This window comes from Cebus imitator, unplaced genomic scaffold (genome assembly GCF_001604975.1).
Source record: "Cebus imitator isolate Cc_AM_T3 unplaced genomic scaffold, Cebus_imitator-1.0 Scaffold1, whole genome shotgun sequence".
Taxonomy (NCBI): domain Eukaryota; kingdom Metazoa; phylum Chordata; class Mammalia; order Primates; family Cebidae; genus Cebus; species Cebus imitator.
The window spans coordinates 16,794,989-16,806,419 of record NW_016107316.1 but is presented as its reverse complement, the minus strand read 5'-3'; the positions used below and the strand labels follow the sequence as shown (position 1 = coordinate 16,806,419).

The following is an 11,431-nucleotide window of genomic DNA, read 5'->3' as shown; positions in this document are numbered from 1 at the left end:
AAAAAAAAAAAAAAAAAAAAGATTAAGGCTTAAAGAGATGATGTGACTTGCTCATGGAGCCCCATCCTTAAGGGGCAGATGCAGGGCTCATTCAATCTTGGTCTTGTGTCTTTCTGCTATTTTCAGCTGTCCTGGAATGGGACTTGGTGTGGAGATGGGTCCTGAACTGTCTGGGCCTCTTGTATGCATTCTGATACTTCCCGGGAGTGGGAAGGGCCTGGGTGGAGTGAAACAGATGAGGAAAGGGAGAATACACCGTCCTTCCCATCAACAGTGCCAGCCCTGCCCTTCCAAATGCAGTGCTCCCCATGGGCTGACTGCAGTTGACTTCGATTCCTGGGACCCCAGCATGACTCATGCCCAGCTGCTACCCAGGGTCAGGGCATTCTTTCCTGCCCTGCAGCATGGAGCCATAGCCCCAAAGCTGTTCTCTGGCCTTGAGGGTTTGTTTTCATTTTGGGATTTCCCTGCCTCCATTTCTAGTTGTTCCCAGGGGCTCCTGCTTCTGTCAGTCAACAGGTGTTTCTTAAAACACATATTCAGGGGCTGGGCAAGGTGGCTCATGCCTGTAATCCCAGCACTTTGGGAGGCTGAGACAGGTGGATCACAAGGTCAGGAAATTGACACCATCCTGGCAAACACGGTGAAACCATGTCTCTATTAAAAAATAAAAAAAATTAGCCAGGTGTGGTAGTATGTGCCTGTAGTTCCAGCTACTTGTGAGGCTGAGGTAGGAGAATTGCTTGAACCCAGGAGGTGAAGGTTGCAGTGGGCCAAGATTGCACCAATGCACTCCAGCCTGGGCAACACAGCGAGACTCCATCTCACAAAACAAACAAAACATGCCCATTCAGGGTGTGCTAGGATCCATACCAGGGACTGGGGAAATTGTCATGAACAAAAACCTGATTCCTGCCCTCAAGGACCTCACAGTCAGCTGGAGAGACAGACATTAATGAGAAATCCACGCTTAAAAAGATGGGATTCCACATGAAGTTAAGTGCTGTGCTGGAAGCGAAGCATGGCCAGGGAAACTGCAACAAAGAACCTGAGCTGGCTTGGGCTGGTCAGCTCGAGCTGAAGGGCAAAGGAGTCCATCGGGGAGGGTAGAGGGAGAGAGTGAGAACAGGGAAGAAGGCTCCCAGGTGGGAGGGAGCACGGCACCCAGGGAACTGACAGATGTCACGAGGCTAGAGTGGAGAGAGCAAGGGAGAAGTCTGTGGAAAGTGCTAGGGCAGACAGGCTAGGCCTTCCAGGCAGCTGAGGGACTATGGGGGTCGCAGGGGGATGACGTGTGTGACGTAATCAGCTTTGCGATTTGAAAAGTTCACTCTGTCATCTGGATCCTGGGATGGAATGGAAGAGCTGGGAAGGAGGATGGCATCAGAGGAGCTGATGAGCAGGATGGCAGCAGAGATGAAGGGAGGGGACAAATGCCAGGGACATGAGAGGTGAGGGAGAGATGCTGTCAAGGATGATTCCTGGGTCTGAGACTTTCAGACAGGTGGACCTTCCTTGGAATCTTAGTGCTGAGTACGGTGGGCAGAAACACTTTAAGTCTCCTTCACCTCCAAAATTTGGCCTTGGGGCCTGGCGCAGTGGCTCATGCCCATAATCCCAGCACTTTGGGAGGCCCAGGCAGGCGGATCACTTGAGGTCAGGAGTTTGAGACCAGCCAGGCCAACAAGACGAAACCTCGTCTGTACTAAAAAATACAAAAAAAAAAAAAATTAGCTGAGCATGGCTACATGGTGGCACATGCCTGTAGTCCCAGCTAGTTGGGGGTCTGAGACAGGAGAATCACTTAAACCTGGGAGGTGGAGGTTGCAGTATGCCAAGATTGCACCACTGCACTCCAGCCTGGGCAATACAGCGAGACTCCGTCTCAAAAAAAATAAAAATAAAAAACTGTTGGCCTTGGTGCACTCCTGTGTGGCTCCAGCTATCCAGGAAGTATAGATTCTGGCAGGGGTCAGAGCTGGTAGGATCCCTGAAGGCTGCTGTGCACTGTCTGGTTGCTGAAACTGGTGAGATGTTACCCAGTGGGGCAGGCAGCGGCCTACCAGAGGCTCCACCAATGTGCAGCTGGCAGTGGCTTAATCAGGGTGTAGAGGCTGGGTCATGGTTCCAGCAGTCAGCTGACATAAAACAAATACTCAGTTGGGTTGATTGAGATGCGGAAGGAGACTAAGGCCCTGGAGAGGATGTGGCTCGGCCGTGGTCTCCTGTTAGTTCCCTTTATTCCAGGTCTTTTTTCAGGGGATGTTCTCCTGGAACCCCTTTCATTAGCTCCTGTACTGCAAAAACAGACTTTTGAAGTCAGCATTTCTTGTAGCCTGAGCATGTGCAGAAAGTACAGCCAGGAGAAAGGAAGAGGGGAAATGAGATGAGTGACAGGGACAGGGGCCAACACCCCACCAGCCCACGCTTGTCTTGGGAGTGCCCCTGCCCCCACCAGCATTCATGCCATAATGAGGATGATGGTGGCAGTGGCAATGTGGCTTTCCCTTGCTGAGTGTTGACTGTATTGGCATTTTCTGTCCTTGCTACTCACAGTGGTCCGTAGACCAGCAGCGCTGGCAGCACCCAGGAATTTAGAAATGCAGAATCCCAGGCTCCGCCAAAGACCTGCTGGATCAGAATCTGCATTTTAAACAGGTCCTCGTGCTTCCCACACATATGGAAGTTTCAGAAGCTCTGCTGTGTATTATACCCCATGTGTGATCATGGGAGGAAGATTTTTTTTTTTTTTTGAGACAGAGTTTCGAACTTGTTGCCCAGGCTGGAGTGCAGTGGCATGATGTCGGCTCACTGCAACCTCCGCCTCCTGGGTTCAAGGGACTCTCCTGCCTCAGCCTCCCAAGTAGCTGGGATCACAGGCATGTGCCACCACACCCAGCTAATTTTTTTGTATTTTCAGTAGAGACAGGGTTTCACCATGTTGCCCAGGCTGGTCTTGAACTCCTGACCTCAGGTGATCCACCCACCTCGGCCTCCCAAAGTGCTGGGATTACAGGTGTGAGCCACTGCTTCCAGCCAGATTTTTTTTTTTATTGAGACAGAGTCTCACTCACTCTGTCACCTAGGCTGGAGTGCGGTGGCACAATCTGCAACCTCTCCTTCCCAGGTTCAAGCGATTCCCTGAGCCTCTTGAGTAGCTGGGACTAAAGACACGCACCACCACACCTCGCTAATTTTTGTATTTTTAGTAAGGCCAAGGTTTCACCATGTTATCCAGGCTGGTCTCGGACTCCTGACCTCAGGTGATCCGCCCGCCTTGGCTTCCCAAAGTGCTGGGATTACAAGCATGAAAATTATCCCCATTTTTCAGATGGGGAGACTGAAGCTTCAGAAAGGTTCAGTTACTTACCCAAGATTATGCAGCTGGTGAAGGACCCGATTAGGGTCAGCACAAAACCCCTCTCTGCTCAGACTGAGCACAGGGCCCCCTCATGGAGATTTGAGTTCATTTTAAAGAGAACTTGGGTGGCCCCTGGCTGAGTATAGCCTCAGACTATGAGGCGAGCGTTAGAAGCACCCTGGCCTCCCCTGCCCTCAGGACCTGAGATGCGCTAGGGTCACGTTCTGTCCCACCAGGGCCACCCTGGAAAGACACAACCACCTGGCCCAGCCGGTGACCCTGGGCCTGGGCCAGGAGTAGCTGGGCTGCATGGGCGGTACTGAGAGAGCAGCTGACCCTCCCTGACTCACGACAAGTGCCGCATTCCGAGGCAGCCGGGCAAGGCTGGAAAGTGTGCGTGTGTGCGTGCGTGTGTGTGTGTGTGTGTGTATCTGTGTGTGTGTGTGTGTGTGTGTGTGTGTGTTCACTCAAGTGGGCATGCGCAGAGTCTGTCAGGGAGAAAATTCCAGAAAGAAGCCAGTTGGAAACTGCATAAGGAAAAATTGTTCTGTTTTGAAGAGCCTGGGGGCTGGGAAATTAGGAAGGGGGTCACATCGAGAAATAACAACAGAGAGGGAGCTGGCCGGGGCATCTAGGCCCCTGAGAGTTCATTTCAGCTTCCGCCTTAAGTCTGAGACCCCCCCCCCCCCCAGGTCTCAGCTTTCGGCAAAATTTTAAGTGCTGAACAAGTACTCAATGATCTCTACAAAGCCTTTCAACCCTGATTTTCTGATATTCTAATGAGTAAATCTCCGTAAAAGTAATTAAATGCCATGGAGAGTCCCAGGTAGGAAATGTTCGAGGGAGAGAATACAGTCGGGAGCCCCAAGTCCGGGTCCCAGAGCCAGCTCTGAGGTCCCTCCCTCCCCGCCCCCGCCACAGGGCTGACGAAGCGTTTCCCATCCCCGGAGCCCCGGGGGGTCAGGGTCCACCAGGCCGCGCCCCCCACGCCTGATCGCAGGCAGGCGCCCCCTGCTGGCAGCCCGGAGCCTCACCGGGCGGAGCAACGAGATCTGGGAGGAGGGGGAAGCCCTGGCCTGGGAGCGGGAAGGCCCCTGACAGGCTGGAGGGGGCCCCCGCGGGAAAGGTGGGGAGCTGGCTGTGGTGGGAGAGAGGACAGAAAGGAAACAAGGAGGAAGAGCCAGACAAGACGGGTGAGCCAGCCCTTAAAAGGCCGGTCACGAACAAAGCGCTGGCGAGTACGCAGCCGCCCACGCGCACAGGTGCCCGCGACAGACGCACCCCGTCCCCGCCCACGCCGCCCCCGTGGGCAGAGCCCGGCGCCAGACCCGCACCCACGGCGGCCCTCCTGCCTCCCTCCCCCGGTACTCCTGGGCCTAGCTGGCGGTAGTCGGTAGTCGCTGTCACCCGGGACAGAACCACTGAAGGCAGCGCTGTCCTGGGCGCCAGGGGGCGGCCCAAAGCCAGCCCAGGACCCCCTGGCAGGAGGGAAGGGAGCGGCCCCCCGCGCTGAGGACCCGCGGCCGTGAACACTGCTGCTGGCTTCCGCTCCACAGCCAGGAGATGAAGTCGGGGCTGTTTTTTCCGTTTCAGGCTCTTTGTGTCCCCCCACCCCAAGCTCCCATGAACCAGCCTTAGTGACCTTCCTGCTGTGTGCCCAGGCCCCATACATGCTTGGCTCCCAAGAAAGAAGCTCAGGGGTCAGGGGCCCAGGTGGCCGGAGGGCCCACTCCCCCATCTCCAGCAAAAAGCTAGGGGAGGCAGAATTAGCCATCCCGCAGCCTGCGGAGTCCTGGGCCTGGAAAGGGCACCTGCAAAGGGTGGTGAGGACCTGGGCACGAGTGCAGGGGTGCCTGGGAGAAGTGCAGCTCCTCTCTTACTCGGGGCCTGGAGAAGCACAGGGAGAGGGCAGGGTGTCAATAGGGAAGTTGGCACTTCCCTGCCAAGACGGGGAGTCAGGGCCCAGTAAAGGAAATGAATGCCCTAGGGAAGGAGAACCACACTAACATGCATTAAGCACTTACAGTATGCCCGGCCCCACGCTAGGCACTTAATGTTCACCATAATCTAATGACTTTAGAACATTTATCTACCTTGATATAGTGGGGAAACAGGCCAGGAGAGGTTACAGAGGTCTCACTGAAATCCAAACCCAAGTCTTCCAGATGAAAGGCTGAGCTCAGGGGCCTGAGCATGGGGCAGGGAGTGGAGTGACAGAGGTGAGATTAGTAATAGAGCCATAATATTTGAACCACAGGCAGACTTTGGAAATCGCATCCAGCATCCTTATATTCCAGATGAGGAAACTGAGTCTCGTAGAGAGGGTCTTGTTCCCGTTGGCCCCAGTACATGCCCTCATGCCCAGAAGGCCTCTTTGCAAACACTCTGTTGTAAGGCTAGGGAGGCCGCTAAGGCTGCTCCCTCTGGCCCAGGCCTTCCTGCACCCCCTCTGCCTTCTGCACCCCCCTCTGGGGATGGGGGTCTCTTGACTGGGAGCAGCAGATGGGAGTATTTTTAGTCCCCTTCTGTGTACCTGAGACAGAGTCAACGGGCCAGAAACCCAGCTCTGACTTTCCTTGTGTTCCCTCTTGCCTGGGCCTCAAGGCCTGCCCCTGCCCGAGTTCTTTCTCTGCCCTAGGCCCTGCTGGGTCCTCAGGGTCAGCACTGTGCCTGGCATGTGGCAGGCCATCATGGTTGAGACATGAACAGCTAAATGGCTGGAGGACCCCGTCCCCTTTGGCAGGGACCTCAGGCACAAGGTGGGGCCTCTGAGCCACTCCAGTAACTCTGTGACCGACGACCAGTCCTTTTGTTCTTCCCTCTCCACAGGCAAAGAACAGAAGGAGACCAACATCGAAACCATGAAAATGGAGGCAAGTGTTCCACCCCCCAGGGGCTCTGTGGATCCTGATTCTAGAAGAAGGCCACGGGTGGCGAGTGTGTGTGAGGGGGTGGAGGGTGGAGGGTGGAGGGTGGAGGGTGGGCCCCACCCCCTTCTTTACACATCCCTCTGTGGGAAGGAGAGGAAGTGGGTGTGGAGGTTGGAAGTCCCCCAACAAGGCAGCCGGCTCATCCCCCTCCAGAGGCTAGGCGCCTCCCCTCTTGGCCTGTGGCTGTGTCCATGTGCCCCCACCCCACCACGCATGTCCCTCACTCCTCCAGCCCACACAGGGCCTGCCCAGCAGGGGTGCCCTTTCTGGCCAGGAGCCAGCATCCATGTTGTGTCTGAGGTGAGTGCCTCCTCAGTGGGTCTTCAGTGCCCACCCTGAGGCCCTAATACCTGTCTGTCTCTCTGTCCTAGGGCTCCCGGGGCCGGCTGCGGGGTGGCTTGGGCTGGGAGTCCAGCCTCCGTCAGCGGCCCATGCCACGGCTCACCTTCCAGGCGGGGGATCCGTACTACATCAGCAAGCGTAAGCGGGACGAGTGGCTGGCACGCTGGAAAAGAGAGGTGAGGTGCCTTCTGACCTGAGCCCCAACCTGTCCCACAGAACTGGAAAACCAGAAGTGATGAGCCTCAGTTTCCCCTTCAGGCTAACCCTTAAAATTTAAGCGGCTCCTAGGGAGCTGCTCAGTCCCTAGGCAGTGATGACTGGCTCATCTGCCCCTTCAGCAAATGCTTACTGAACACTTACTGCATGCCCAGCTGTGTACTAGGCCCTGGCCGTATATGGACCCTGCCCTCATGAAGTTGACATTCTGATGGGGGATGTGGGCAGAACACAAGAAACAAGGGGCTGAAATAGAAGATAGCAGAGGCCTGCTTTAGGTGGGGTGGTCAAGACAGGCTTCTTGGAGGAGGTGGCATTTCAGTTAATATCTAAAGGAACTGAAGAGCCAGCTCTGTGAGGGGTGGGGTGGGGGAGAGTGTTCTAGGCAGAGGAAGCAGCACCAGCAAAGCCTTGACTTGTTTGGCAAACTGTATGCCAGGGTGAAATGGCAACGGAGAAAGGGCCAGATGCAGCTGGAGAGGTAGCGGGGCTCCATGCATCAGGGCCCTGCAGGGTCTGCCCAAAAGCTGGCTTCCTTCTGAAAACACTGGGCAGCCATAGACGGTTCCTGTGCACAGGAAGGATTTGATGTGGATTTGAGAGGCAGCAATGGAGACAGAGGAGAGCCTTGGGGTGTATTTTGGAGCTGGAATCACTAGGACTTGCTGATGGACTCAAGGAGGACTACCAGGGGTCTGGCCTGAACAAATAGTGATGGTTGTGTCGTTTGCTCAGATGGGAAGAGCCAGAGGAGGTGGGAATCCAGGGTTCCCTGGAGATGCCAGGTGCCTGGAGTCTGGGTCTTAGGGAAGTACGGGCTATGAAGGTGGGAGTTGAGAGCAGGACCCTGGCATTTAAATCTGGGGGACCTTCAGGGCTCAGCAAGGGGAGAGGGAGGAGCGACAGTCTCAGAACCGTGTCCATTGAAACCCCGACATTTCTGGGCCACGTGGAGAGGAGGAGTGGCAGGCAGCGGGGACAGAGGGAGAAGGCAGGACAGAGCGGTGTCTAGGGAAGCGAGGGGTTTTCCTGGCCGCTCAGCCCCAGGGAAAGCTGAGTTCACTGAGACAAGCCCATGGTTCAGAGAAGCTTCTGTGGGGCTCAGGGAGGTGGGAGCAGCCCGTGGAGGGCTTCGGCCATGCAAACAGACAGGTGAGAAAATGGAGGCCAAGAGACCAAAGAGGGAAGTCAACCCGCCATGCACCATTTTTGAGCTGTCTTATATGTTTGATTAGTAGAGAAAAGGGGGTACAAAGAGAGGTGTGTGGTGACCTAGCTGCACAGGAAAAGAGAGGAAACTGCCACCACGTGGGGCACTTCACGTGAACTCAGCTCTCCTTTCGTCTTTACCCCAGGCCTCCAGAGGAAGGTGGCCCCATTCATCCATTTGCCTTTGTGTGAGCTTTCTCTAGAGAAAGTGCAAAACAGAGGCCAGGCACGGTGGCTCACACATGTAATCCCAGCACTTTCAGAGGTCAAGGCGGGCGGATCACAAGGTCAGGAGTTCAAGACCAGCCTGGCCAGCATGGTGAAACCCCATCTCTACTAAAAATACAAAAAATTAGCTGAGCGTGGTAGCGGGTACCTGTAATCCCAGCTACTCAAGAGGCTGAGGCAGGAGAATCGCTTGAACCTTGGAAGTGGAGGTGGTAGTGAGCTGAGATCGTGCCATTACACTCCAGCCTGGGTGACAGAGCGAGACTTCTCCTCAAAAAAAAAAAAAAAAAAAAAAAAAAGGAAAGTGTAGAACAGGATGGGAGTTCTGGCTACTTGATTGTTTTCATTTCCTCTGGGATCCAGGAAGGCAGAAATTACTTTCCCGGAAGAACCCGGAGAAAGGGCAGCCTATCTGAGATCTGGGAGGAGAGCCACTTACCCCTGTGCTTGGACGTGTCTTTGTGGTGGAAATTCAGGAACTGGGCTGTTCTCTCCAAGTCAGTCGCTGCCTCCTGGGTCCCCTGCAACCTGGAGACAGGGGCTTTGCATTTAGTTCCTGGTTCTGTGAATAAAGTGTTTCTGTTCTCACTTAGCCCTGGGGCAAGAAGCTTAGACACGACTTTTAGACCTGGAAGATCTTTCAGAAATTCTGTAATTCTCTAGCTATGCTCCCTTGAAGAAGCAGCATGGAGGCCTGCCCTCAATTAAAAAAAAGGGTTTCACCTGCCCTCAGTGAAAAAAGGGTTCTTTCCTCAACTCCCAGGAAAAATTAGATCATAGATACATTTTCTCAGTTTTAGGTCTTCCACTAAAATTTAAAAAGACTTTTTTGGGCTGGGCATGGTAGCTCACACCTGTAACCCCAGCACTTTGAAAGGGCAAAGCAGGTGAATCACCTGAGGTCAGGAGTTGGAGATCAGCCTGGCCAACATGGCGAAACCCCATCTCAACTACAAATACACAGATTAATCCGGTGTGGTGGCGGGCACCTGTAATCCCAGCTACTTGGGAGGCTGATGCAGGAGAATCCCTTGAACCTAGGAGGTAGAGGTTGCAGAGAGCCGAGATTGTGCCACTGCACTCCAGCCTGGGTGACAGAGCGAGACTCCCTCTCAAAAACCAAAAAAGACTTTGTAAAACTCATGAACATTTTCTAACATATGCAGAAGAAGAAAGTAGTGTAATAACCTCCCATTGCCATTACCTGGCTTCAGTAATTATCAAAAGATTTTCTAGTAAGTCTTCAGCCCTTGGCATCTGCTTCCCCACTCCCAACAAATGAAGGTAACAGTGAGCATTAACAGAAAAACCATTAATTTAAAAGACTTTAGTACATGTGACTTGCAATGTGGAGATCACCAAACAAAATATATTTTCTGGCCAGGTGTAGTGGCTCACGCCTGTAATCCCAGCACTTTGGGAGGCCAACGTGGGCAGATCATGAGGTCAAGAGATCAAGGCCATCCTGGTCAACATGGTGAAACCCCATCTCTATTAAAAATACAAAAAAAAGCCTGTAATCCCAGCACTGTGGGAGGCCGAGGCGGGTGGATCACGAGGTCAAGAGATCGAGACCATCCTGGTCAACATGGTGAAACCCCGTCTCTACTAAAAATACAAAAAATTAGCTGGGCATGGTGGCGTGTGCCTGTAATCCCAGCGACTCAGGAGGCTGGGGCAGGAGAATTGCCTGAACCCGGGAGGCGGAGGTTGCGGTGAGCCGAGATCGCGCCGTTGCACTCCAGCCTGGGTAGCAAGAGTGAAACTCCGTCTCAAAAAAAAAATATATATATATACAAAAAAATTAGCCAGGTGTGGTGGCGTGCGCCTGTAATCCCAGCTACTTGGGAGGCTGAGGCAGGAGAATCTCTTGAACCTGGGAGCTGGAGGTTGCAGGGAGCCAAGATTGAGCCACTGCACTCCAGCCTGGCGACCAAGCGAGACTCTGTCTCAAAAATATATATACATACACATATATATATATATATATATACACATATATATATATATACACATATATATATATATACACATATATATATACACATATATATATATATATACACATATATATATACACATATATATATATATATATTTGCTAATAACATTATATCTTATTCATATGCCATAATTAAAGAATCCACAAATTCCAGTACAAGTTTTAGAAATAATTATGTCATTTTCAGACTAGGGGATTTGGGGCTATCAAGTTTTATAACTGGCCACAAGCTCACATGGAGAATTGGGAACAGGGCCAGAATGGAATTTGAATTTAAGCTTCCTATTCCCATGTGGGGTCCAGCCCCTGAATGTCACACAGTCTCCTCCTGGGCTATGCCTGGGGCTAGGTAAGGGCTAGATTCAGGAATGAAGAATGTTGGGAAAACACAGGAAGCTTTCAAGATTCCCAAGTCCCCCTCGGACTAAAGAGCAGTAACTGTTGCTATCAGGCCTGTTTCGCGTTTGTTGCCCAGGCTGGAGTGCAATGGCGCCTTCTGGGCTCACTGCAGCCTCCGCCTCCTGGGTTCAAGCGATTCTCCTGCCTCAGTCTCCTGAGTAGCTGGGATTACAGGTACCCACCTCCACATCTGGCTTTTTGTATTTTTAGTAGAGACAGGGTTTTCACCATGTTGGCCAGGCTGGTCTTGAACTCCTGACCTCAGGTGATCTGCCCTCCTGGGCCTCCTAAAGTGCTGGAATTATAAGAGTGAACCACCACTCCCGGGCTATCAGTCCTGTTTTCTGCTGGGTATAACAACAGGACAGACATTTCTCCTCTTTTCTCAGTCTCATCTTAGCTGTCTGATATTTGAGCCTTGCCTCTGAAACTGCCTCCCTAGGCCTTCCCGAGGCCCCTGCAGGTTCCTCCTCACCACCTTCAGCTGAACTCAGGCGGCCATCTCGGTTAACTGCATCCCCAGATCTCCGCCCCCCACCCTCTTTCAGTGTTGATCCACTAACCACTTCCCCCCCACCTAGATCTAACTACCCACCTCCTCCAGAAAAAGGCACCTCCCCTCCTGACAAACCACCCAGCCTTCAGGACCCAGCTCTAGCTGTTCCCCAGGCAACATCACTTGAAGGGCCAGCCAGCACTTTGTACCCTCCGGATGCAACGCGCACAACACTTCATTCAGGGTAC

The 11,431-nt window shown here is 53.2% G+C and overlaps 1 protein-coding gene across 4 annotated transcripts in view; it reads left to right on the top strand.

Moving 5' to 3' along the window:
* DNMT3A (DNA methyltransferase 3 alpha) overlaps nucleotides 1-11,431 on the top strand; it is a 113,916-nt gene that overhangs the window by 64,000 nt on the left and 38,485 nt on the right. For all 4 annotated transcript variants that reach the window (XM_017527076.1, XM_017527092.2, XM_017527073.2 and 1 more), the window contains exons 5-6: nucleotides 6,191-6,234; nucleotides 6,663-6,809. In XM_017527076.1, coding sequence (XP_017382565.1) covers nucleotides 6,191-6,234; nucleotides 6,663-6,809 — 191 coding nt within the window. The remainder of the gene's footprint in view (nucleotides 1-6,190; nucleotides 6,235-6,662; nucleotides 6,810-11,431) is intronic.